The 27,146-nt window shown below is 57.2% G+C and overlaps 4 protein-coding genes across 4 annotated transcripts; 2 read left to right on the top strand and 2 right to left on the bottom strand.

The window, feature by feature from the left end:
* Positions 1-1,497: 1,497 nt before the first annotated feature.
* BESB_014570 (putative prohibitin) lies at positions 1,498-3,303 on the bottom strand (the record flags this gene model as incomplete). The annotated part of the gene is made up of 3 exons (XM_029360186.1): positions 1,498-1,803; positions 2,054-2,475; positions 3,216-3,303. 3 exons carry the CDS (start codon positions 3,301-3,303, stop codon positions 1,498-1,500), a joined length of 816 nt encoding a protein of 271 aa, XP_029216853.1.
* A 2,187-nt stretch (positions 3,304-5,490) lies between these two features.
* Positions 5,491-6,677, top strand: BESB_014560 (uncharacterized protein; the record flags this gene model as incomplete). Its single annotated transcript, XM_029360185.1, has 2 exons — positions 5,491-5,548; positions 6,301-6,677. The coding sequence occupies 2 exons, from the start codon at positions 5,491-5,493 to the stop codon at positions 6,675-6,677; spliced, it is 435 nt and encodes a 144-aa protein (XP_029216852.1).
* Positions 6,678-11,163: 4,486 nt separating this feature from the next.
* BESB_014550 (uncharacterized protein) lies at positions 11,164-15,083 on the top strand (the record flags this gene model as incomplete). Its single annotated transcript, XM_029360184.1, has 5 exons — positions 11,164-13,328; positions 13,664-13,832; positions 14,040-14,282; positions 14,525-14,704; positions 14,985-15,083. The coding sequence occupies 5 exons, from the start codon at positions 11,164-11,166 to the stop codon at positions 15,081-15,083; spliced, it is 2,856 nt and encodes a 951-aa protein (XP_029216851.1).
* Positions 15,084-18,032: 2,949 nt separating this feature from the next.
* BESB_014540 (putative DNA replication licensing factor MCM5) lies at positions 18,033-25,660 on the bottom strand (the record flags this gene model as incomplete). Its single annotated transcript, XM_029360183.1, has 19 exons — positions 18,033-18,102; positions 18,249-18,358; positions 18,461-18,605; positions 19,026-19,115; positions 19,293-19,438; positions 19,944-20,028; positions 20,289-20,387; positions 20,639-20,790; positions 21,061-21,131; positions 21,282-21,379; positions 21,636-21,743; positions 21,959-22,118; positions 22,399-22,546; positions 22,871-22,948; positions 23,330-23,524; positions 23,956-24,040; positions 24,270-24,316; positions 24,790-24,945; positions 25,322-25,660. 19 exons carry the CDS (start codon positions 25,658-25,660, stop codon positions 18,033-18,035), a joined length of 2,382 nt encoding a protein of 793 aa, XP_029216850.1.
* Between the last annotated feature and the right edge of the window lie 1,486 nt (positions 25,661-27,146).

The raw sequence follows: 27,146 nt of genomic DNA, 5'->3' as shown, positions 1-27,146 counted from the left end.
TGCTCCGGACAAGCTCTGGTCTGTTCCGAGAGCAAACTGGGAACCCGCGTAGGAGGTCAACCGCCGGCAAATGAAGAAGAATTCCGCCGCGTTTGCGTTCGCATGCGCACCCCTGCGGCCTGGCACGAATAACCTGTTCTGGGAAGGGCTTTCGTTTTGACATGCGTATCGGCAAGCTGCTTACCGGATGCACAAAGATTGCATGAGTGGGTTCGGCTGTACACAGGAGACCAAAAATCTACACATCACCCCGTTCACCTAGAGCACCCCCTTTCGTGAAAACACTCTTTTCGCCTTTCCCCCGACGGCTGACCCAGTGCCAAAGCCGAGCTTTAGAGTCTACAGCTGTCGAGTGCGTCAAACTGAGTTTCCTTCACGAGTTTGTTTGCAACACGACGAACATAGCGCAAACAATCCAGGTGGGCACAGGCCTGCTGCGTCAACTGTCCAGCGGGGCTGGATCCTTGCTGATTCAGTCCCAGCCAAGGCTAGGTCTGCTGCGCCTGTCGCGTGAACTCCCGTGCTGTGTCAGCGGCGCCTCGCTGCGGCGGTAAGGAATCCCCATCTGCCGTTCTGCTAAGCGCTGCAGAGAGGAGGCGTCGTGCCCCCTGTAGGCATTCATGCGACTGTAAAAAGCACATGGCGGTGGCATCTGCGGATGAGCGGACGCAGCTCGCAAGCAGCTCACTTGCAGCAGTTTCTCCGCATAGGACGCACCTTCCGCCCTGACTTCTGTCTCGAATTGGTTTTATAAGCTGAACTAGCGCTACACAACCCCAGACCTGGTGCAGTCCTCACACTGCCGCGGTGCAGCTGGTGCGCTTTCCCTCTCGGGATGCTACACTGGTCACTATGGCTTCGATATGTCAAAACTGTTTCAGTCTATATTTATATCTGCATGCGCGGGATGCTCTCGGGTCACGCCTTGCGTGCGGCCTTTCGTAATTGTCACTCTTCTACGTCACTGTGTGTGAGTCCTGTCCTCAACCGCGCGCTGCGCCGGAGGGCAGCCCGAGCGCCGGAGCTGGGTTCGCGCGGAAGTTTTCAAGCGTGGAATACTTACTGTTACAGCGAAATAGAAACGCAGAAAGAAGTCAGGAGACTCGAACTGTCAACAGAGATAACGCTTACATGAGAAACGGACAGACAGCAGCAGGGTAAAACGAAGGACGAGAGCCGAGGCGGGCACGGACAAACACGTTACGCCTGTCTACGATGCGGACTGACGCGAAGGCGGCGTACGAAAGGGCGAAGGCCACTAGCCCCGCGAGCACGAGGACGCAGCCTCCCTGCGCCACCAGCGAGAGTTTGTAAGGATGTATGCGTGCCGCCACTGAGCGCTAGTAAAACGAAGACATGGAGCGCACACAGGCACCGCCGCCCCTAGCCTGACGGCGAGCCTACACAGAGACCAGAGACCTGCCTCATGATCTGTCTCTGCGTCAGCGATCTCCCGTCTGCGCTTGAGGGCGTTGTGCCGCGACTGCGCTGGCCCGCCTACTGCTGGGAGAGAAGCATGTTGACGCCGGAGGGCAGGTACATGACGTTGCGGCTCTTCGCCATGGTGTCTGCGATTTCCTTCGCTGCGTCGAGGCGACGCACTTCAATCAGGCCCGTGCCGTGCTGCTTGATGGCCTCGGAGATCAGCGTCGCGGCTTCAGCCTCTCCCTCCGCGCGCACAACAGCCGCCTTCTTCTCCTGTTCTGTGCGCGCGACGATGAACTTGGTTCGCTCGCTCTCTTGCTGCGCGACCTGCTTCTCTTCAATGGCCTTGGAGAACTCCTTTCCGTAGCTCAAGTGCGTCTGCATCCATCCGCACGCCGAGCAAGCCGACGGCAATGAAACCCTGTGCGGATGCGAAGCAATGGTGGAGTCCACGCGCTCCCAACCCCTCGTCTGCCTATCCTCCGCACGCCCACACCCCTACGTGCGACGCGGCGACCCGATAAATACATACAAATACACACACAGAGATATGTGAGATTCTCTATATTTGCGTTGCCGCCGGGGAGAGACGAGGGGACCAAGGAGGCGGCGGCGAGCGGGGACTTACGATAGCGACGTCATCGAGGACGAGGTCAAACTGGCGGGCGCGGTTGGTGATGGCGTCGCGGATGTCGTGGGAGACTTTGTCGCGCTGCGTGAGGAGACTCTCAGCGTCATAGCGAGCGACGACGGCCTTGAGCACTTCGTTTCCAATCGACGGCAGCACGCGCTCGTCGTAGTCAGGACCCAGTGTCTGGTGAATCGTGGGCAGCCGGTCTTCCATGGGGCGGTAGAGGAGTCGCAGCCCGACGGAGACCATCTGCAGGTCGCGAGTACCCGTTGTCGTGTTGATCACCTTAGGGCGAATGCGCACATCGTACAGAAAGGGGACTTGGAACCACGGAAAATACAAATGCATGCCTTCGCCAATCGGCTTCTTCGCCACGCCGCCGAAGCGGTTGAACATCACCGCCCGCTGACCGCCGTCAACTGCAGAGACACACGCACGCGCCCACACCGCACAAGAGCCGCGGCTCCACGCAGAACGGCGTGCAGACACGCCGGGCTGCCGCGGGCTTCCCTGGAAACCACACAGAGAACGCAACTGGAGTGCGGCAGAAAGCGACCTTCCCTCCCTCTCCGTCCGCGTCTGGCCCCAGCGCCCGTCGCTGACGGAGTGGGTCTGAACTGCGCGGGAAGCCTCTCGCTTGGGGTGGTGGTGAGGGGCGGCCTGGGAAAGGGGGGGGGGGGAGGTTTGGAGCGCAGCTGAGAGGAAGTGTGAATGGCTGGCAAGATATGTGAGGTCTTTGTTTCCCGACGACTGCTTCGCTCTATACGGAGAAGGCGGGAGCCGGCGACTTGCGTGCGACCTAGGGGGAGGCTCGCCGCTGCCGGCGAGTCGCACACTGGGGATACAGCAAGGGTCTCTGTTACGCAGGGCTCAACAGCCCCCCGACTCGCGAGACTCAGATGAGCAAGAATCTCCCCATCTTCCTGCCCAAGACCTCGACCAGGCTTCCCGGCACGCCCGACTTCGAGAGCGAGCCTCCTTCCGGCGAGAGTCTCTGCGCGGCCAACAAACTGGAATGGCAGATGTCAGTGGTCTGCCGCAGCGAGTCGCACTTTTCCCTGTCGGGGAAGCAAATGACGTCGCCGTGGAACTCAAGCTGCGACGTCCGAGTTTCCGCGGTGAAGTGGGAAGGACTGGAAACAAAGGTGAGGATGCTTACCATCGTAGAGACAAGAAGAGGCAACGAAGCCCGCAGAGCCGAGGAAAATGCCGGCACGGCCGATCGTGGTCAGCAACCTCTCTGCCATTTTTCTAAGGACGTGTCAGGCGAAAAGGTCAGTAGAGCGTTGACTTGACGCCCTCCAACAGGAAAAACTAGTCGCGCACACGCAACGCGATGAAACCAAAACAATCTACAGGAAAGTCGCCGGACGTTTAGCCTTTACGAGTCCCCGGTGTACAGGAAGAAAGGGAGAAACGACACAGAAAACTACGAACGACCTCAACAGCTGGTGGCAATGGGGTCTCACGATACGAGCCGGCTGGGGTAATGACGCGCTGTGTTTAGGGGACAGACAACAAACCTCACGGCGGAGGACGAGAAAAAAGACGGCAAGCAGGCCTCAAATGCACCAAGCAGAAGAAACAGACTGGGGAAGCTCTGCTTTTTTCTGAGCGGAGAGAGCTGGAGAATTCTTGAAGATTTGCACGTGTGTTGAAAGACAGAGAGGGGAGCTCGAGAGCTGACAGCGTCCAGCCAAGCCGCAACTCAGAGACACATCAAAAAAACAAGCACACGTCTTGTCTCTATGGAAGCTGTTTTGTTTTCGCTTTTTCGTGGCCTCCGCAACGCGCGAGCAGGGCGGTGACATGAGAAGCGTTTTCCAGAGTTCTCTTTTTTGACGTCCAGTCCCACATGCGCAGCGCACAACGCATTCTTTTCTCACCGAGACTGCGTATTTTCACTCTCGCAACGTCGCCAAAGCGGAAGAGCTCTCCATCCCTCTCGACCAGCGGTTGCGCAAAGCTCCCGCCTCCTTCTAAGCCCCACAAAACAACTCCAGGTTCCACGCTGTCGTCTTTGCGCAAAGATTGAAGAGGCCGCAGAGGCGCGCCGCAGCGTACCGCGAGCACCTGCGGCGTGTGCCGAGCGCGTTTGCCAAGGGGACACAGAGGGAACTTGCATCCTTTGGATGATAAAAGTGACGAAGCGCTGTTTGTTACATGCGCAAGGGTCTGCCAGCAATACGGTTGGCTGCTTGCTGGGAGAAGGTACACAAAATGCAGGCAAAGCGCCAAACCTAGAGAGCGCTACTACAGGGTTGTCCCGGTCGCCCGATCTAGATAGAGAACCCACGAATACCCGGAAAACTACAGATCTGGAAAAAGTAGCGACTGGCTACAACTTGCGTCGAACAGATGCTACTCGACTGCAGGTTCAACCTATTGGGGGAGAGCTCTGATCCTGTAAATACGCTACAGTTGTGCGATAGGCGGCGCGATGCGCGGCTCCTCGGTCCACGAAGGAGTGGTATGGCGCTGCTTTTAGAACGAGCCTCTCGGAAGCATCATCCTTCAATTTAGAAACTGTGGCAACGGCAACGAGTACCTAGGTCTCCGATAGGTTGAGCAGCCTTCTCTCTGGTTGGAGACGGCGCGTAGAGGGCTCAGGACCATCGGATGGGAGACGCACAGGAGGTTTGCCGCACGGCCGCCGCCGGACAGCGGAGCCCCCGTTCTTCGTGTCGTGTGATCTATCCCGAAAAAGACGCAGGAATGCTGTTAGTGGACCCAACAGCTAAGACTGGAGAGCGCGAGCGACCGGGGTCCTGTAGGCTCTCGCTGTCTCCTCGGTCGTCTCGGACCTCGTTCGTCTCCGGTTTTTCGGCCCTTGCGCCTGCTTGCGCGAGGGGTTCCTGGGCGGTGGAATGTAGCTCTGCAAGCTTTCCGCGTGGGTAATCCCAGAGAGGAGTCCTTTACGCACCGCGGCGGAAGACAAGAAAAACGGCGGAGACGCAAGAGTGCCCAAGGGATGCGCGCCCTCCAGGCTTGGGTGCCTCCGAAGCAGAAGACGCGAGCGACCATCCAGATCCCGCTGCGGGCGCGCAAGGCGCGCAAAGTGTCGGCGCCGGGCTTGGCCTAGAGTGAGTGGTGCGTCTTCTCGTAGGGACTGCCATCGGCCCAGAGGACAGAGCGCATCGCCACAGCGCTGCAGGTCTCTCCGTAGACTCTCTTCCTCCTTTTTTTTCCGACGGTCCGGTGCTGTCTGCTCGGTGTGCCCTTTGGTCGGAAACCCATATTGAGAACACATAGGTACACTCTCCGCTTTGTCGTGTTCAGGCGCACTCACTGGGTGATTTAACTCCGGTGGCCTCATCGCTCGTCCACACCCAAGTGCGCAGAGCGGGCTAAATCCTACGTGCGTCTGTCTCCGCTCCTCAGCCGGCGACCGATTTCAGCACATCTGAAATTCCCACCTGTTCCAACTGTTCACCATGCGGTTTTTCACTGCTCTGCTCCTCGGCTCCCTCGTCGGCTTCGCCGCCGCGTCGGGTAAGTCGTTTCACGCGACTAGAGTCCCAAGCACGCGATTCCAGAGCCGTTGCCTTGAGTCTGATCTACTCGCACAAACCGCACGAAGCGCGTCTGCGCCGTGAATCCTCAAGTCCCACTCAGTTTTTCCACCGGGGGGGAGCGTCGATGGCGCGAACTGTAGGGGACGAGGTAGTAGGCCAGCAGAAAGTATCGGGTGCCAGGGTTCGACGTGCCGCAAGTTCGGCGTGAGGTCAAACCCTGCATTCGCCGGGCACGTGGACGTTGTTCACTCATTGCTGTGTCAGCTGGTTGCCTCTAAACTTCAGCTGAGGCACTCTGCGTCGTCTTCCGACGCAACACTGCGGAGGGTTTGTGAAGAAACACGTCTCGGATAGGCACGGGGTATCGCGCATCACTATGACCATACGAACAGTCGACAGCGCGCACTCGACGTTTGGAAGCGTCCCGATCCGGCTTTCCAGCGTCGATTGCGTCATATCGCGGCTCGCGGTGCTGGCCTGCTGACTCTTTGGAAGAAGGTCCCATAACTGTTGGAGCTATGAAGAGCGGAGAGGGCAACCCCCATGGTGGCTTGGCTGGCTTCAGTCGAAGGGCATCGGGGCGGGGCGTAGACCTGGGGTCTCAGACATATGGAACCTCGGGGAATTCGATTTCACATGCACCGCTGGGTCAAGGTGTCGCACTTTTCTGCTGTCGAAGGTTATGTGTGGAAGGTCTTTCCACTGATCTGCGTGTGAACTTTTGTGCAGAAGATGGGGTTGTAAACGACGCCACTGATGCGGCAGTCAGTGAACCCGCGCTCGACTCCGACTCTGAGGTTGAACAGTATTTGCTGGAAGGCGAAAGAGAACTCGAAGGCCTGCTTGGAACCGACACGTATCCGCTTCATCAAATGCTGCAGACAATGATCCGGATCTTGTCCACCCGATTCGACGTTGATGAGGTCGACCTTGCACAGGTGGCAAAGATGCAAATGGAGAGATTGGGCCAAATGACAGCTGAGGATATCCAGGCAAAAGTTGAGTCGCTTCTGCAAAGCGAAAGCCCCGATCTGAATGAGGCCGGTCTTCGTGAACTTCTCGACGCTCTCAACCTGGAAGATATGACGGAAGCCGATGGTATTTAAGGAAGGTGCCTCTACAGATATGTAGTATTGGGAACGCGTTTGGAGTGGTTCTCAATACGGTTTTCTCCCGGATCGCAGCGGAACCGCTTTTACGGAGCTCTTCTAACAATACCTTCCCTCTTCAGTGCCCTCTGCTGGCCGGTGTGTATCTGTCAAAGAATGAAATTCGCCAGCCATATATAAAACTTCGGGGGGCGGAAAGCACGTATTTTTTGCATTCCAGTAAATGCTGGAGAAGTGCCCGTAGTTCCATTTGCACAGTAACAATTGGCAGGCGGCAGTATGCCGATCGTGTGTGTAGTAGCGAAATCAGCTGTTCGTCATTGCCCAAGCACCACGCCATGCATGATTGTCGTGATGTGTAAGGTGAACAACGGCACCTTTCTCTCTCTAGGTCGCTCAAGGGGGAGCTCGGCGGCCCTGCAGCAGCCAGGGAGGCATGTCACCATTGCAGGTCGTTTGGGAGGGAACGATGGCAGAAGATACCGAGGGAGGATGTATCCTGGTGCGAGGGTGATTGCGTCGCAACCTGGTGCTTGGCCGTCTCGCATAGATTGGTTCACCACCTGGCGGAACGAATGAAGCGTCCTCTACCTACGAGGCTGTTTGTTGAGGAGTGCCTGACAGCTACGCCCAGTAATTCCTGTTTTCCGAGAATCGAAACATTGCACGGCAGGACAATGGACAACCTGAATGCGTTGAGAGATATGCGTATGCATGCGTAGGATCGTAGTCGGCTGGAGCATGAACCATTTTGTTGACATGACTTATTTGGCTCCACACGACGAGATGCATACACATCGACGTAGACGACAGTGAGGCCGGGCAATGCTCGCTTGCTGCTTCCCGTGCCTTGGAAGCGAATGAACATGCCCTGCTGGGCGCACGCGAAGCTTGAATGCTGAAGCAGACCTCTCAGCTAAAAACTGTTCTTTGCTGGTTGACTACGGTAAATGAGCGTCGAGGCGCGCCAAGGGGCCCCTTGCTGGCCTCATGTTCGAGGAAATCTCTGTGGGTGACACTGCCGCATGTGGCCTGCTTTCCCGACTTCCACGTGTGTGTCTACCGTTGATTTCGGCCGCCGACCGTATTCTCTGCCGCCGGGGTTATCCTAACCACTTCATCCATCCGAGTCGGAGCGAACACACCGTGTTTTGGGACGCGGAAACGGCTTAGGCTGCGCCAAGTGGGGTCTGCCTCGCAGCCGTCCGCTGGTGCTGATGACAGCAATGCAGGAGCACTGAGTTTCCAGTTGTCTGCCCAGGTAACAAGTCATCTGCGTCACTCTCGGGGAAGCATAGTAGCAGCCTGAAATTTTCAGAGCCCCTTCGTCACTGGAGAAACTCCGTTTGCTCTTTGAAGAAGCAACGCGCTCGTACTGCAAGACCTCATTTCCGTTAGTGTTTACGATCCATTACAGGGCAAGAAGTGCTGATGATGCATGACGCCTCGCGTAAGACGCGAACGTGCGCCACCTCAGGCAAAGCAGCAAGTCTCTCCTCTGGCCTTTGACGAAAGGACTCAGGCTACGGTCCTGTGCCCTCCTGATTTCTGAGGCTCAACGCAGTTACAAGAAGACGTAAATTTGAGCATGGCACCAGTGAGACCCCTGAAGTTCCCCGCCCACTTCCGTTCCGAATGGAGATGTCTCCCGCTCGGCAAGGGGCCGAGCCAGGAGTCATCGTTATCATCGACTCTGTGCATGGTAGTGTCGAAGTGGATTGCCAGCGAGGGGAGATACACTTGAACAGATTCACACACAGCGTTGTGTCAGCTATCGCTCGAAATACGCCGTTAACCCGGACACACGTCCCAGACTTGAAGCCCTAACTCCACCTCGAAGCAATCCGCCGACGAGCAACCTGCAACTTCGGTGCAGTCCGAACGACTACCTGGACTGTCTGAAACATAGAACCCAGCGTTTCCTTCGCTGTTCGAACTTGAAACATGAACCGCCATCTTCACACAGAGAGGTCCGCGCGCCACCGGCACGGACTTTCTGCCGGCGTGACTCTACATCTTCCACCAAAAAAGAATTGGCGACTCCGGTGCGACAAAACAATCCAGAGTCTAATGCCACCTCGCATCAAGCCCTCGATTCGTCCGCGAATGAAACGGAATCACGGCACGGGCGATGTGAGGCGTGTGCAGGGCCTCTTGCGGGTACTCTGTTCAAAAAACGTCGCGCCTTGCACACGGCGGACAGCCGGTACCTGGCGACGTCTTTTGTTTCCCTGGAAACTCGAAAAATAAGTTTTTCTATCGGCGGAAGCCTTCTAACAGCGGGACGAGAGGCTCGTCTTTCGGCTTTGCGAAGCTCCCCGTAGCCCCTCAGTTTATTTTTCTGTTGCTCCGGGCTGTTTAGAAAGTCCAGCCTGTTGCTGAGGTTTGAACCGCGGCGACGGCCGGTGTGCAGTCCCCCTGCATGGCTCATGTTTGTTCTCTGGCGCCCAGCCTTTTCGGGATTGGACGGGAGAAAGTGACACCGCCGAAAATAGTAAAGAAGGAAACGCAGACGCTCTGGAACGCGCAGTTGGCTGCTTTCGCCTTGCAACCCTCCCCAAGGATCACGCTGTTTGAGGATGGCGGCACGAGGCGCTCGGCAGCGATCCGGCAGGCGTCTGGCGCACGCCAGTGTGCTTGCCCGTGCGGCTGCCCGGTTTCGGGCGCTGGCGTCGCGGCGGAGAAGGAGGAATCTCGAGTGCATGGGGCGGCGGCATGCTGGAACGGCGAAGCACGGCGGCGCCGATTCCTTTTTCTCCTCTCACCCCAAATTCTGCATTTTTGAGCGAGTAAAAACCCCTTGTGTCGCCACTTCGTCACCCGTGGATCCGACGCCGCGTGACTTTCTCCTGTAAGAAGGCGCAGCAGCTCCTTCGCCGATTTCTTCCTCCCTCTGGCTCGATACCCGAGCAGCGGGGTAACCGCCCCGAGCCACAGCGCGTGAACAGAATTCTTCACGAGAAAGGGCAGACGACAAAACGACGCAAGCACATGTTTGCCCTGAGGACGAAGGGATGCGGCACAAAAGGTTTACCACAGGGTGAGTCGTTTCGCCCGAGGTTATCTAGCCTTTATAGAGCGTTATAGATCCATTTCATCCGACACACTCTCGTTGCGAGGGAGAAGAGGAGGAGGGAACTCGCGAACATGCGCGTGTTGCAGGGATTGTGCGATCCCACCTACCATCGCACAACAGGGTACTCTCTTGCGTGGCATTCACATGCGACGCTCGCCTAGAGACGCACGCGAAATCCCCGTGTAGAACTTACTTTCGTGTTTCCTTCCGGAAACGTAGGTTTTGCTACGCACTTCCTCGTAAGCTCCGTCGCGACGTGTAGCCACTTCCCCCGTCCCGAAGAGTATCGACGGGGTCAGACGCCTGCTCTGTTGGTGAGTGGCGGTGGCTAGCCGTCGATGCTCCACTTTCCCGTGGTTTGTGCTCGACAGAACGTGGTTTTCCTCGTTTATCTGTTGCATTGTTGCTCTCTTTGGCTGTCCAGACAAATTTTTGCGCCTCCTCTCGTGGATGGTCTTGCCAGCTCGCAGTTCCGTCTCGATTCGGTGTGCTACTCAAGAGACGAGAGCGGCGGCGGGAGGGTTGGTGGTGTGAACAGGCCGATGAACGACTGCGAGGGAATTTTTCCGTGAATGTTCGCACGTTGTTTTATTTTTCTATCACAGTTGTAATTCTCCTTTGTTTGCGGCTCTGTGACTTCCTTTGAAAGTCGCGTGATGCGATTTTTGGCTGACGGTGATTGGGGGGGGGGAAAACGAACTCGTACATTGTAGCGTGGCCCCGTTCGACCTGCCGCCCGTGCCGGGCCTCAATTGTACGCTGAATCGAGATAGTAGACGGGAGTCAGAAGAAGTCGCATCCACAGGATTTGCACTTGTCTGAGTTTATCCTGTCTCCCTACTCACTGGAGGACGTGTTGCGGTGCCCCAGAACCCCAGAGTGTGCCTAGGGGTTAGACACGTAGTCTGCATTTTTGGGTTGCCGTGCTCAGAAGAGTCTTCTACGTTGTTCGAAAACGTACTCGAAAGAGGCTGTCTCTACATCGTCCATTTGGCCTGTGTACGCCGGAGCGGCCGTCCTTTTACGCTGTATTTGCTTCCTGTTCCCTGCTGACCGCGGACTTTGGCTGAGCAGTTGTGTTGTGTTTATGCTGGCGTTTTTGCAGACCATGTTCGCTTCCTTGGAGGTCTTCTTCCCCTCAATTTCAGGATTTCTTTCCCAGTTTTCAAGTTCTTGGACACGCAGAGCGGCCAATCTCTTCTTCCCCCCATCTTCCGTTTTCGACTGCGTGCATTTGAGTTGACTTCAGTCTCTTCATACTTTGTTTTCCCGTCACCTCCGCCTCTTCGCGGCTCCCCCAGGCGCTCGGGGTTTTACAAGTCGCAGGGCGTGGCCCCCCCCTCCTCCTCTGCGCCGGGAACCGGCGGGGACGCTGTCCGATGCTAGCGCTCAATTAGGTTTTTCAACATGCCTCGCCTTCCAGCTCTTTTGTGTTTCCTTCTGCCGCTGCTTCAGCGGCAGGGCGTTGACTTCACGTCTTCTTCGCTTTCATTCTCTCTCTTGCCGTCAGTTGGCCTCGTCGAGGCGACGCGGGCGCGCCAGCGCGTCGGTGCTCTGGTCGCTTCGCCCGACGACAGCCTCGCCAATGAAGAGGATGACGAAGACAGCGTGTTGAGTGAGCAGGACCAAGATGCGGAGGACGAATGCGAGGCTCAGGCGGTCATGCAAAGCATGCTCGAGGACGAACTGAGCGGCGCATCGACCAATTTGATGGCCGCCTCTCCGCAGTGGAAGACGCTGAGGGAGAATCTGCGGCAGCACATGGATAACAAAGAGCTGTGCGCGCCGCAGACCGGCACAGGCCCCGTCTGTCGCCAGATGAAGACTCTGGAAGATGGCTCCAGCGAGGCGTCGGCGACCGCGACCTCGGAACTCAAATGCGGCGGCTCGGCCTACGAGAAGCTGATTGAGAGATACGTGCACGAAAAGAACTGCATGGCGGCGATTGTCTTCTCGCACGTCCTTGCGCAGAACTGGCTGGGACACCTCGACGCGAGCAAAGCGACGAGCGGCTCCGAAGTCGAGCGCAAGGGCATCATCGAAGTTCTGGTGTCGAACTACAAAACAGCGATGGACTCCGGCATCCTCGATGACCAGCTGTGGTACGTGTATAAGGACGCTGCGCAGCTGCTCGAGGAATTCCGCACCGCGGCGACGGACGGCTTGAACGCGTTCAACTCCGAGGACGTGCGTGCGGCGCTGCTGCGCCGCCGATCGAACCAGGTTGCGATTCTCTGCAGCGCCGGGAACGGCAACGAGGCGCACCTCGGCGCGAACGTGATTGTGAATGAAGGCAGCGTGATCTTCCGCGTCAACCTCGACGGGCAAGACGCCGCGACGGTCGAAGCCTTCACGGCGGCTATTAACACGTTTGCGCAGAAGTTCGTGCAAGTGGTGCTGGAGGACGGCGGGCTCTTGGACCGCGCCATCGACCTGCACAAGCAGTTCTACCGCTTCCGCTTCTTCAAAGTTCAGGGGTTGATGCAGAACGCGGAGCCCTCGACAGACGTCCGCGAACAAAACAAACTCATGGCTGCTCTTCCCCTGGAGAAGCACAAGAAAAAGCACAAACATAACAAGAAGGAGGACGAAGAACTGCACGAATCTGCCTCCTTCCTTCAAGTCCAGGAGATCCCGCAGCAGATCCCTTTCCAGCAGATGCCCCCGCAAGTCGCGGCCGTGCCGACTGCCGCGCCAATCATGCCCGTGACTGCACCCATGACTCTCCCAGGCGCTGTTCAGTCGTCCATGGCATTCGTCCCCGAGGCGGCCGCGACGCTGGCTGCGGGGGTAGTCTCGCCTCTCGGCGTGCCCACAGGTGACTTCGACGTGAACGCCGCGGCTGCGCAGGCGTTCGCGCAGCCTCAGGATGTCGCCGTGCCTGTCGTCGCCCAGCAGCCGCAGCTCCGCTCTGTCCTGCCAGTTGCGCCTCAGCCGATGCCGGCGGACTTCCACCCGCAGGAGCCCCAGACGATGCCAGGTCTGGCCGGCCCAGGCCCGATGCCTCAGACGGTCGGCAGCCAGGGACCTGTCAACGGCGTGGTTGCCGAGCAGGACGTGGCAACCCCTCTTGGCGGTCTCAGCCCCCAGCTGTTGCAGCCGGTTGCTTCTGCTGCACTGGCTGCGCCGGCGGTCGGCGTCCAGCAGCATGAACAAGAAGCGCCTCTTTCGCCTGTGGAGGCCTACGAGAGGGATGCTGCGAAGATGCAGCTGCCTGAGGCACAGGACGCTCGCCTGCCGAGTGTCGCATCGGGTGCGAGTGAGCACCAAGCCGACCGCGCAGACGGGGACGAGCCTCAAAAGGACACAGAGGAGGCGCACGAAGCCAGAAAGGGCGCACACGCTGCCCACAAAGGAGAACTCGGCGCCCTCGGTATCCCTGGAGAGATGCCAGAAATGCCGTGGAGGGTTCAGCAAATGCCCAAGCAGACAAAGGCCGTCCCGATCAAGCAGAAGGTCACCGCCATCATGAGCCGCCTGCGCATGCTCAAGATGCAGAATGAGACGATCGCCTACGAGGCCAACACTGAGGAAGTGGAGCGAATCGTCAAGGCTGCATACCTCGACATGACGTGAGCGCCGAGTATCAGCAAAGGCAATCACGAAGCGATTTTCGAGTCAGACACGTGCTTTGTGTGGGAGTGTCGATTGGAAAAAGCTGCTCCTGCCGGCGAACGCCGGCCGTGTGCCTGTGTGCCTGTCGGCGTGGCGGATGCGTGGCAGATGCTTGGCGTATGCTGGGGGGACGAGGATTGGTTTCCTTTACGGGCGACGGCGTCGTCGTCCGTGTGAAGGCGACACACGCGGGGGTCGAGGCCGCCTTCAAGGTTATATCGGTCGCTGGGGCGTGCCAGCGTCGTTATGTCAGTTTCGTTTGGCATTCGCGGTGCTGTGTTTTTTGTTGCAGGGACCGGGTGTTTGATGTCTGGGGAGCTCTGCTGCCTCAGGCTGCTGTGACGACTACTGCACAGCTGCTCACGCTCCTGCTGCCGAAGCCCGACGTAGACCTCGCAGAGTTCTACAACAAGACTATGGGTCCGGATGGCACCATCGTTGACGGCTACCATGATCAGCTGGTGAGTCAAGGAGGCGTCGCCGAAATAATGTCAGCGTGGGCTCTACTCCTAGGGGGGGGCATCGGAAGAGCGACCGTCGTGGCGATGCCGAGGATTCAGGAGCCACATAAGCTTTGATGCCAGAGTTAGTCAGCGGAGCGAAACGCCCAGCGAGTGGGGGGTCGTTCTGGCAACTGTTTCTCTTTTCTGTCTGTGGCGCCCCTGCAGCCCGTCAACCACACCCGTCTAGTCGAGCGCTTCGGGGAATACATTGAGGAAGTGTACCGTGATTGCTGGCGCATCTTTTTCTCGACGAACGACAACTTCCTCGGGTCGTCGAAGCCGGTCGCCACTCCGCCAGTCAGCGAGATGGTGGCCTCGAACAACAGCGCCATCTCGGCCTTGGAACTCGCCGACATGGCTGACGCGGCTGTCTCTGCCTTCACGGAAACTGCTTCCCGCCACGGCTCGGTGCGTCTCACCCGTTCGTCCGCATGGGACCCTGTCTACAGGAGCGGCGACCGCGCCAGCATCCCCTTTCTTTCTAGATCGAGTTGTAGCATATATGCGTGTAGCAGAATCCTGAGCGAGTGCCGCAGCCGGGTTCGCGTGACCGCATACGCGCGTGACGAAGACACGCAGCGCTTCGTTGCAGAAAAGCCGCCGAGGGGTGGTAAAGGCTCAGTCGACTGTCCTGTGACTGTTCGATTCAGGGTAACACCAAGCCGCTGCGACCTGCGAGAGTGGAGCACTCCTTCATCTCGACTGCGGCTTCGGCAAGCAAGGGCATCGACCTCGCCGTCGTGGACAGCTCGGAGGGCGTTCCCATGTCAGAGCTTTCAAGCGTGTTCACCGACGAAGATAAAGTCCAGGATATGACCGTGAAAGCATTGGTAGGCTCAGTGTGCGACTTCTGACGTACTGCCATACCCGTGGCGGGCCGTTCCGCATTTCACTGAAATTGTCGTATAGGCCATTCAGAAGGGACAAAGGGTGCTCACGATACGTCCTGTCGAGGGTCAGAGACGGGAGGCGGTGTGGCCGTAAGGCGACGCATGTTGGGCTGCCGCCCTGAAGCCGAGGACTCGCCTCGCAACTACACACACACTCAACTGCGTGACTTTCATGGTCAGTGTCTTGTGTGTGTGGTGCGTTTGCTTGTGTCCTGTTCAGCGCTCTGCGTCCTCTACGGTATTTACGTCCTTCGGTGCCATTAGCTGCGCGCTGCTGACTGCAGGCGCGACTTTGCTCTTGACGGCCTTCACCGCGTAATGAAGCAGTCTCTCTGTCACTACACGAATTCAGAGACAGCGCGTCATGATTCTTCTCGTGTGTGAGTGACGCCCGCGGCGGAAATTTCGCGCTCGAGACAATGCAGTGCTGCGACGCAGGCTTTATCGTCGAAGTCTGTGGAGACTCGCAGCGAAACGTAGAACCGACAGCAGACGTGTCGTCGAGTTTTGATAAAGGAAAGAATGCAGAAAGTCAGCTGATGAGGAGAGGACAAGCAGGCTTTTCTTGGGGGCCGTGGATGTATGAGCTGGGTATACCTTACGCCCTGTGTTGAGAGGCAGTGGAGCGGCTCCGCTTTGAAGCCCAAGGTGCGCGTCTCGCTGTCTGCCAATGGTATTCGCCGGAGTGACATTCCCAATGAACGTAAAAACTGCGGAAAAAAGGCGTCCTCTTGGGAGGTCAAGTGGGAAGAGACCCAACACGAGCTCGTCTCCACTGCGTCTACCTCGCTTGTGGTGGCGGTCGCCGTCCGTGGGTCTCTTCTCGCGAAGCGTGGCATATGCCGCATTATATACGTCGGCAGCGTGCGCCTTAAGTAGGGGTCTAGTGTGCAAGTGGCGCACATTTCACGGGGCAAGGGTACACCCAACGTTTACATGGTTCTCGAACAGATGGCGATTTCCGTGATTGTCCACCTTTTGTTTTGTATCTGTCATCGTGGGTGTGTGCGTGGCTGCAAAGCGAAACTGTAGCCACCATGTGCAGGCGACCTCTGGCTCTTTTCTGGAGGTCGTCGTAATCTGTGGTATTATCAGAGGGGCAACCTTCCTCACTTCACAACGGAAAATTCTTGAGAGACACACCCAGCGGCGTGCGCAGGGGCAGGGGGGCATGAAGCCAACAGGTTAGTGGCCGTCACACGTGGTCAGAGGGACACAGAAACAGCATCGCTTACGAGTAGACTTGTCGCACAGTGTGTAACGGTAACACGCTCCTCACACCTGCAGCTCGTGACTTTGTTCGACGCGTTCTTCACAGCACACTGGAAGGTCCTTCACACACACTGTAGGAGGGGGGGCGTTGCCTGCGAATCTTCTGAAGCTGTAAGGTGAAATCTCAGAATGCACTCTCCCGCACAAAACGACTACGCCCACCTTGTTGAGTGTGCATTTCCCTCGACCTTCGATACATCGAATCAGGTTGCCTCTTGAGGATTCCGTCGAGCCTTTTGCAGGGCTTCGCCTGATGCGCGTGAAAGGACGCTGTGGCCGTCTTGGTGTGAGGCGTTCGTCTTCGCTAGAACTGCCCTTCCACATTCATGCTGATGGTGGTTTTTCAAACGTTATGCGGTGCCAAAAGCCATATCATCCAAAGCTTAAATCCTATCGCATGTAAGCGGTAATTGCCTCTCTCGTTAGACTAGGCCTGGTACTGACATATGAGTATACAGTACCCGAAAGTGGACTCGACAGCACTGTATGATTCGAAATCTAATGAGTCGACGGGTTACTAGTTCAGGGCAACAAGATTAAACAGACCTCTCTTTTCGCGGCTTGTGAATTGCTCCGCTGACGCGTCATTCCCATAACAACGGGGATCGATATACGTATAGACGTCAAAATATTTGTATGTGTATGTATGTCTACATATCAATATATACATCTGTTGATATATATATATAATATATATATATATAATATATATATATATACATCGGTACGGCAGCTGGCAAGTGCATCCGTATGTCCCTGGGCTTGGGCAACAGAAACTTTGCAATCGTCTCACAATGAGTTATTCAGTTCTCTGTGCCGCATTGCAGCTAAGGCTTCGCTAGCCTGATCAAAGTCTTCTGTCAGTTTCCCGCAGCATCCTGAGGGGCTGCCATCAACAATCCGACCCAAACTCCGGTTGCGTGAGAGCGAGAAAGCTCGACACGTTCGCGGCGCCCACGCCCGGAGATGTCGACGCGTAGCCGCACTTTCGCGAGCGCTCACAGCGAGTCTTCTCATCAGTGTGACCGCGAAATTCTCTCACGCTGATCGCGTGACAGCGCTACGCTCTTCTTTGCCGCGCAGTTTGAAGCGCATGCGTCGCGTCGCTCGGGATTCGTACGTGGGTTGCAACAACATGCGGTGGAGTGGAGTAGCCGTAACCGTAACCCGCATCATCACAGTGAACCCTTTTGGTCGGATCATAAATACGCATGCATCACACGTGCAGTGGTCACCTTTGAGACCGAAAGTCGGTCTAAACAGCCAGACTACGGAACTGACAGAATAGGACGTGTGCACGCAGTGGAAAGAAAGGGGACTCGCCGTGCCCGTCCCGCGGGTTGTTTGCTAGTCTGAAACGTGGGGCAGAGAAGTTTCCCTCGAGAAGTGCGAGTGTGCGTCGTGTACTTGAGAATTCTTTTTGCAGAGACTGCTCGTCGCGCGGCGAGATCTCTGCAGGAAGAGGAATTCGAGCGCAACGGGCCGCCGCCAACGCGGGGCGGTTCGCGGGCTGGCGTTTGCGTGGTGAAACGCTTCGAGTCTAAGTGGCTAAAAGTGCAAGAGCCGCACGTTGAAGAACTTTTTCAATTCGAAACATCGAGGACTCACATCTCACCCCCCCGCCCCCCCGTCTCAGAAGGGTGAAGCGACGCAGACACTGGGGCCATCGAGGGAGCTGAGAAAACACCTAAGCAGGCTTGTGCCACGGGCAAGAAGAGTGCACACGAAAGACGAGACCTGCGGATACGACAAAAAGGCGAGCGCGTGTGCTCCGCGGCTTTACAATAGTTCCCTCTGGTGACGCTGAGTCCAAACACAGCTGCATCCGCGACTAACACCGGACCGACATCCACGTGCTTCCCCCTCTTTCCCCCCTCCCTACTCGCAGAATGCCTCTGCTGAGCTTAAGGAGCTGCGAAGCCCGCGCTCTCCCTTCTTCGAGCCCCGAATCTCCTGTTCAGCAGCCCCGAGGGCACTAGTCCGCCGTGGGAAGCGCCTACGGCCGGCGGAGAGAGCGATCGCCTCTCTCCTGAAGGGCACCCCTTCGGATCAAGATGGCGACAGCTCTGCAGACATCACACACGCCGCAAGCAGCCTTCCTCAGCGCTCTCGCGGGCCCCAGGAACGCCTAACGCGCCTTATCCTCCCAAGCTCTGCATGTGCGTCTCCTCAGCATCTCCCCCCTCTGACGCTGTCTGCGAGTTTCGCCCACCTGTTGAGAACGTTCTTGTCGAAGCCCTGCATCTGGAGATCTCTCAAGAGGTTCTTGCGCTGCGCGCGCTGTCCCTTCTGAAGCCGGCCGAGCACAGCCTCCTCCGCTTGCTGAAGAGGAAAACGGGCGACACCAGACAAGCAGATGCATGCGGATGCCAACTCCAGCGGCTCACTCGCTGCGGCTCGCTCGCTGCGCACCTCGCTTCTCACCTTGATAAGCTTTTGCTCTGCTGGCGACAAGCCCTCGAAGACCAGCGCGTGGCGCGCCGTTTCCGCAGTCGACACAGAGAAAAGCTCGATAGCCATCTGCACATGCTTGGAGGAGGCCACTGGACTCAGCTCCATCTTCGCGAAACTGAAGAACGCATCCGGAAACCAAGCAAACCCACCAAGCATCGCCCGCGACAGCGCGCCCTAATCCTCAAGCGCACAAGCTCCCCCAAAACCCGGGTCTAAAACGACTCCTCCACACAAATCTGCGCACCTGTCAGTCTGTCAGCCTCTCGCCACGCACCTACTCACAAACATATATATATATATATATATATATATATATATATATATATATATATATATATATATATATATATATATATATATATGCATGTGAATGTTCGCGCTTTTTTGCACGCCTAAAAGGGTAGTAGTCTACACACAGGCTGATTCGCGTGTCACTGGACTGGATGTCGGTTCGGCTTTCTCGCGCTCTGCGCATGAGCACCCTCACGCGTCGCTGGTGTCCCTTCCCAGAAGGCCGTGCGCATTTCTCTCTCACCTTTCGGAAATGCGCACGAGAGACTCGAGCTGACGGAGCGTGATGGGGATTTTGCGCGTCTTGGAGCGCTTGTCGTCGCGCACATCTTGCCTACAGGCATGGCAAACACTCGAAAAAGCGGAGGTTTGCAGCTGACGCGAGATGCGAAACTCCTCGGCGCCCTGATCGGCTTACAATCGGGGTCGCGAGGCCCCGCTTGGCGCAGTGGACGCAGCAAGCTTTCTAGTTTTGCTCTAGAGAAAGCCGCGCGCCTCCCCTCTCTCTCACCTGGTCTGCACGTAGAAGTTCTTCAGCGCGTCGCGGGCGTCTGCGCCAAGAAGCGGCGGCGGCAGGCTCTTGGCGAATTGGATGTAATTCTTCAACACCTCGAACGGGATAACGTCTTCGTCCTCGCCCGTCCGCACGTCTTTTTGCTGAAAAACAGACGCGCGCACCACGCAGTTGAGCGCTTAGGAATCTCGAAAAACGGTTGTCTTCACTCAGCATGGGATCACACTACTACACAGACGCGCGAGAGGACAGGACGAATCGCAACGCGGACTCCGAGGCGCGGCAGACGAGCCGAAGAAAAGAGAAGAGGACTCAACTGGCGCCTCGCTACACACATCCACGGTGCATCCACACCACACACACACGCACAGTCATACATAAAAATATACTATATATAAAAATATAATATATATAAAAGTATGCAGATGTATATGAATCAGCCAATGCGGGCCGCGCAGAGGCGCAAATCTGGGACGCAAGCCCAACAGACGCATTCCGTGGAGGAGGCACACCCGCCCTGGCGCCCTTCACACGCGAAAACATGCGGCGCCCCTGATACCCGCGCCGACTCCCCCCAGCTTCGGCGCACAGACCCGTGCGGCATGCGCTGAATCTGGAGGGACACCGCTCGCGGCGCTGCAGACTCACCGCATGCAGTTTGAGGATGTGCGTGCTGAGAGCCGCGTCACGCGCGTAGTCTTCCTTGTCGCGCAGAAGGAAGATGAGATCGAACCTGAACGCCATATGCACAGAGAAGGCCGTCCACTGCCCAACATAGCTCATCCAACAACGGATTCGCGCAAATGCGTGGTGACGTGTACACCTTTGCATGCACATGCGCCGTGCCAGACGTGCGCCAGCCAGGTACGGAATCCACGCATTCGCACCGCCAGCTGCCATGCGTGTGATGCATCGACATCAGACTCCCGCAGAGAATGCGTCTCGCCGCGCTCCCGACTCCACGAGGTCTCTGCTTTTTTCGAGAGGCTTTACCGAGAGAGAATCGTCGCCTTGAACTCGTGCTGCTCAGAGGAGTCCTGCGTGTCGTCGAAGCTGCCAAACGACGGATTGGCGGCGGCGAGGACGGCGCATCTGCACACGCAACACAGCCGCACCGAACACATGAGCGGACTTGCAAACTGAGGTTCACGGGGTGATGAATTACCTCCGCGCGACAGTTTATCAAATCGCCTCCGTAGTAGGCACCATGCAGCCAGGAGTCGTCAGGGGAGTCTACGCCGCACTCCCCAGAGACTTCTCGGAACGCAGGAGGCGGAGGTGTGCGCCCTCGAGACACGCGGCCGCCCTACGTCGCTCTCAGTAAGTCGTTTGTCGGCGCCTACCGCGAGTTGAGCACTGTGTTGATGCCCGCCTTGCTGATCGAGATTGTCTGCTGCTCCATGGCCTCATGCATCGCGACCACGTCCCGCTCGTCCATCTTGTCGAACTCGTCGACGCACACAACGCCGCCGTCCGCCAGACACATGCAGCCGCCCTAAACCCACAAGTAAGCACGCCGAGAGAGCGACAGAAACAGTTTTTGAGTCGCGAAACCCCAGTGAACGGCGACGAGTGGGCACCGCACAGGGGGGGGGGAGGGGGGGCGCCGCGAAAGGAAGCTGGATGGCGTTCCAACTTCACACTGCATACGTTTCAGCGTTAACTTTCAAAAACCATGGGAGCGAGGATTTTATCGGATATGTAACTCCACGCATGGATATCAGAACAGCTTCCAATGGCGACTCGACGGGCCGCGCAGACGCACCTCCAGAGTGAACACGCCCGAGCGATCGCGCAGGACCGCCGCCGTCAGACCCGCAGCGGAACTTCCTTTGCCTGAAAGAGAATTCAAAAAAAGAGGCGGGCGCATGAACCGCGACTCCACCTGGAGGCGCGAAAGGAAACGAGAGGCGCACCGCCACGCAGCAACAGGGGAACGACGCCCTCGAAATACAGTCAGCTGGCAGGCACATGCACACCACTCACCTGACGTGTAGACCGAGACAGGGGCGATCTTATCGACGAATTTGAGGACTTGACTCTTTGCGACACCGGGGTCACCGAGCAGCAAGACGTTGATGTCTCTAAAGGCAAGACGCGACAGAAAGTCGCAAGAAACCAGGCATTTCGCATCGACCAAAGGGCCGCACGTCTTTCCTTCTCTCGCGCTCATCAACGCCACCCCAGACCTTGTCTGCCTCTCCGCGTCGCCTCGGCTGTCACGTCTTCCGCTCCACCGAAAGATCCCCCGCCTCCTTCTCTCCGCTTTCCCTCCGACAGCACGCGCCGCGAGGAGGACACTGCGCGCGGCGTTCAGCGCCGAAGAGGCGCGGCTCTCACCCTCTCAGCCTGGAGCCGTCCGCGACGATCTTCTGTGTGCCGCCAAAGAGGAGACAAGCGCACGCGCGCTTGACTTCCTCCATGCCGTAGAGCGCCGGCGCGATTGACCTGAGCACATAAAAACCCGTCCCCGCTTGAAAAGTGAAAAGCGAAGTGGAGACGCGACGCGCGAGGCTCGCGAAGGGCAGCGGATTCACGCAGACTGCCCTCGCGCACACAACTGAAGACCGAGAGATGAGGCGAAGGCGCGTCTAAACCGCCGACGGGGCGAGGGCGTTTCGGGGGAGGGCTTTTCGGCAGAGAGTTTTTCGCGCGTCCCTTACCTGGCGATTTTGTCAAGGATGTTTTGACTCTGCGCAAGCTTGTAGAACAAGTCACGCTGCTCAGTCAGCGTGAACGACATGCGCGTGCGAGCCAGCGAGAGGAAAGACACCTTCTGAAGCCCCAGCACATGCAGGTAGCTGCTGTGCGGTTGCTCTGCCTCTGAAAAAAAAGTCGCACTCACTTGTTGCGCGCCATCCGCCACCTCCTCAGCTAGAGGCAACTGCCGCATGCGCCTCAACACACAAACACCTACAGGAGGCCTGCCGCGTCCACGGAGGATATCAGTCAGTGTGCTATTCTACACAGCCGTCCCCGAGTCGTCCCTGCCGCTCCAAAACCCAAAGACAATCAAATCACATGCCCTACACACACGTGGCGACAGATACACGAGGTGTATCGGCCGACCCCCCCGCGGAGAGGATTCAAAGGTTCATCGCACCTCTCCCTGTCGTCTGCTTGATCCCTGGCGCAGTCAAGTTCGTCGTCAAAACACCGTGGATGATCAAACGGTCGCCAGGGAACGCCCGATCCGTCAGCAAGCGCGTGCAGTTGAGCAGCAAATGCCGAGGCATGTCTCCCGTGGGGACCTGAAGATCAATTAAAAAAATAATAGGAAAAGCTAAAAACTTCAGACGGACGCAGACGGGCCTTAGGTGGCAGGCGCGGTTGAGCACGGCCTCTCGTCTGCCCAAAGAGACGCAACACGCCGGCAGAGTTGGGGATGTCGCAGTCCGAGGGAGGCAACCAAGTCCAAGACGCCAACGCGCGTGGACACAGTAACGTCTGTGCGAGTCGACCGGCGAAACCTCGCCGGCGTCAGAGCCGCCTATGGGCCCCAGGTCTGCGTGGCGGCTTCCGTCTTTGGGCCGCAGCGGATGGACAGGAGACCCCAAACCCTCAAAAAAACTTACGTCTTCAGGCAACTCTTGCAGCTTCAGCGACTGAACGTCGACGAATGTGCACTCGTTCGTAACGATAAAGTAGGGATCCTGAGAAAGGCAGCCCAGAAGACGAGTCCGCTGCAAACTGCTCGGCGCTCGCACTAGGCCTCGGCTGACCCCCGCGAAGACCGCGGGCGTCGTGCGGCTTTCAAGTCGCAGGCGCGGAGACCGTCAGCAGCGTTCTCGAAACACGCGCTGTTCTGAGACAGGCACAGAACGCTATCTAGCTACCTCTCTCTATATCTCCCCATCTATCTACGTATCTATCTGTCTACCTATCTCTATCTGTCTAATACCTTCCTGTCTGCCTATCTACTCGTACAACTGTAGCTATCTGTTTGTGTGTGGAAACCTGTTTGAGTACACTGCCGGCGCAGAGGATCAGGGTTGAGTGGATGTCGGCGCGAAGATGTTTGACATTTGCCTTACCGGTTTGTTTTTGCAGCCGAGGTCTGCGAGGTCGTTGGCGGCGCCGCCGAGCACCGAGGCGGGACCCGCTGTGGAGGCGACGGAGGCGCGCTGCTGCGAGTAGAGACAGAATCGCGGCAGCTGAAGCTGCTCACGCCACTCGGGCAGCGAAATGATCATCTTATGGTTGCAGTATCTGCACTGAATCGTCACAGTCTGCACACAAACACACACACAGTCGCAGACAGCCAATGAGCTCACAGGCGATAAGCCACAAACGATAAAGGTATTTCGCATGCGGCAAAGGATAGGCGAGGATGCATTCGCGCCCCATCCACGTATATATATATATATATATATATATATATATATATATATATATATACATATGCATATATACACGTATCGTCACAGTCCTACACACAAAAGCGCATCTACGCATACATACATACATACATACATACATACATACATACATACATACATACATATTGATGTGTATATCTACATCTACATCTATGTATATATATGTATGTAGATATATGTACACATAGGTAGATTTATAGATACACAGGTCTCCATGTAAAGAAGTGTATGTATTCGTGTGCGGGTGACGAGACCCACGAGGAGGATCACGAAGAACGGACCTGCAGACGCGACGCGGGAGGCCGTGAGGAGATGATGATTCCAGTTGTGACGACGAACTGTTCCTGCTGTCTGGACAGCAGGTGTCTGAGTACCCAAGGACTCGCACAGAACCCTCACAAATTGAAACTCTCTTAAAATAAAGAAAAAACTCAGACGCAGCAGGCATGGGGCGCTCTACGGCTCGAACGAGCCTCTCAACCGCGAGCGCCTCCACGCACGCTCGCGCCATACAGCTACAAAGGTATCGCGCCTTGATACCGGCTTGCGAGAAGGAAACTGCTGGACGGCCGCGCGCAACTTGACATCTTCTCACCTGATGGGGGTGTGCGTCGCGCTAGTGTCCATCAGGTTGATTTGAACCTGCAGAACGCGCCACATAGAAGCGAGCTCAACGACACCATCTCCACGCGATCCCACGTCTCTGTGCAAACACCACCACGGCACGACTGGCGAAGAAAGCCGACGGCAAATTATTTCGCCTCTCACGCGCACAGCACACAAAACACCACACTAAACGCAAGCATGTACATATCATATGTATATGATTCTGCAACTATAGGAATCTATGCGAAAATACAGCCACGAACCCCTGTGTGCGGCGTCGCTGACATCCGTGTGCAGGAGGCCACTTACGCCCCCGGCTCTATGAGACGGCATCGTATCGGGAGACTGCATGCTTTCGTATTTGAAAATAAGGAATCCGTTGAAGGATACACAACAAGTACTTTGCGACTTCCTCCTTCAAAGAGACCAAAGCCTCAGGCCGCTTGTCGAGAACTGTTCCTGAAAAGAAACGCGCGGCGGAAGAAACTATCGCCGGCTGAACCTCCTACCTGTACAGGCCCGCGCCGTCCCTGGCGGCCGGGCGCGCCGCCGCTGGCGAGCGAGGCCGTGAGCTGCTGCGGAGGGAGAATCGCGCTCTTCTCAACGACTTCTTCGCAGACGCGCTCGCACGTGGGCAGGTACACCAGCGGCCGCTGGCTGAGGCCCTGAAGCGGAGAGACATCGCACACGTCGAAGCGGAAGACGCAGCATGGAGGGAGGGCGTCCGCCCGAGCGCGCGAGCGCGCCGAGGCGTGCGTGACGAGGGCGTCTAATGGCAACCGGCATGTAAGTTCTCAGCTCTGGATTTAAGCCTGGGCACTGCTTCCTTTTCTCTCCCCGCTCTTACGACTTGGGCTGATCCCATTTTCCTGCTTCCCCGCCAGTTGCCCCTGAGTGACCCCTGCCTCTGTCCTGGTGCAGAAAGGGGAAGGGGAAGAAGGCGGCTCGTCTGACGCGCCTGCGCGCCGCGTTCCACGGCGACCCTCCTCGCGCAGCACTCGGCGGCTCCAGGGTTGAGAGGCTTGAACACCGTTTGCTTACCGCGACGAGTTGGCGCGCAAAGTCAGGCGGAGCGGCGTGGTGCTTCTTCTTGCAGTAGGGAGTGCTCACGCACTTCAGGTCTGCGTCGGCGACGTGGTGCTGGAATACCTTCAAGTCGTTCAAGTCCACGTGCAGGAGGCACTTTTCAGTTTTTTCGGCCTCTGCGAGAAGGTGGCGCTTCAGCTCACCCCCGCCGTGATGCAGGTACTGCCGGAAGTTGAACTTCATCTGCTGGACGGAAGGGAGAGAGGACGGCAGCATCAGCGCCGACGGCGACGCGGAGGAGAAGCCGCCCTCTTCGAGGCGCGACGTGTTGAAGTAGATCGTCTCTTCCTCCATGGTGAAAACGCGGACAGAGACAGTGGACGCGGAGGCCAAACACACGCGCAAACACACCGACCGATAGCGTGAATCAAAGACGGCGAGGAGACGAAGAACAAGCTCCAGGAGTTCAAGACGGAAAACGCTTGGGGGCAGCGCGGGCGGAAACCACGGACAAGGGAAGAGTGTGATGTTGAACGATTCGAACGCCCTTGTGTGGCAAGAAAAAAAAAGGCCGCGCACGCGGTAAAGGAACCTTTCTAAAGAGGGGAAGGACCAGAAACCACAGACAGCCAGGAAGGACACTCTTCCTTTCGGATGCTGTTAAAACACTGACGACGTAGCAACGTGTGTGCCAACACGGGGCGACCTTCTCTCGCGTGACTCACGAGTGGCCTTTCTGCATTAAAACGTGTTCTTTGCTGAGCATTCGCGAAGCAAGCAATTTGACAAGTTTTATTCAAGACGCGGGAGAGAGAGGAAGCCGGAAAACGAAGATAAGGAAGATGTCGAAACAACAGACGGAGCGGGGAGGTTGGCGGGCCGCCTCGCCGAGATGGTTATCGCCCAGTGCGCTGGACGTGGTGTTCGCGCGAAGATAAAAGATGCAGAAACACGAACCTGGAGAGGAACAGACACAAACTTGGCGGGAAGACACGTTTACAAATACACAGTTCGATGCGTCAACAACATATCTCCTGCGTAGTGTCGCGTTCTTGCCGGCCCACAACAGGCTAAAGATGGCAGCCTGTGTGAAAAGAAGAAGTGGATACAGAACGACGAGAGGAAAAGATCCAGATGTACAGACACCCGCGGAGGGAGTAAGGCCAATTTCCAGAATCTTCACGCTTCGAGCCTCCGGCTTGCCATCGCAAACTACGCAGTGCTCGTCCGCCCGGGGCTTCTTTTCTACTCGTTCCGCGGGCGTCGGGTGGCGAAGACCGCCAACACAAACGGCGCAGGTGTGCGCACCGGCAGAAGCTGCAACACAGCGAACTCTGCCTCCCCCGTGAATGCGTCACAGCACGAGCACTTTCTTGGTCTTCAGCAAAGAGAAGGCTTGACTTGAATTCCAAACAAATGCAACCTCTACAGGAAAAGCCAACATCCACCATTCCCGTGCATGCGTCCTTCCGCCACCCATTCGCCACGGGCCCTCCTCAGGCCCCGTGCTCAAACGCACCCGCCTACGCGCGCGTTTCAGTTCTGCACTCAACTGCGGCGGCCTCAGAGGGCGGAGCGTTGGCGGTGTCGTTCATTCCAGAGTGAGACCCGGGAGACAGCGTCTCCTTGTTTGCTTAACTGTTTCGGAAGGCAAACAAACGTTAGCGGCGGGTGTGGATATGTGGAAGGGAGGGAACTGGGTTTTCTGCGAAGGGTCTCCCGCGAGACAGAACGGTCGCGACAGGCGGAGACGCGACATCCGGCGCTTGAGACGCAGAAAACGCGAACCGCTGAGGGCGGCGAAACGCTAGTTTCCCCCTTTTGCGACTGGCACGCGCCT

This window comes from Besnoitia besnoiti, chromosome IX (assembly GCF_002563875.1).
Source record: "Besnoitia besnoiti strain Bb-Ger1 chromosome IX, whole genome shotgun sequence".
NCBI lineage: Eukaryota > Apicomplexa > Conoidasida > Eucoccidiorida > Sarcocystidae > Besnoitia > Besnoitia besnoiti.
The sequence above is the reverse complement of the archived record's forward strand: the minus strand, read 5'-3'. Positions and strand labels throughout refer to the sequence as shown.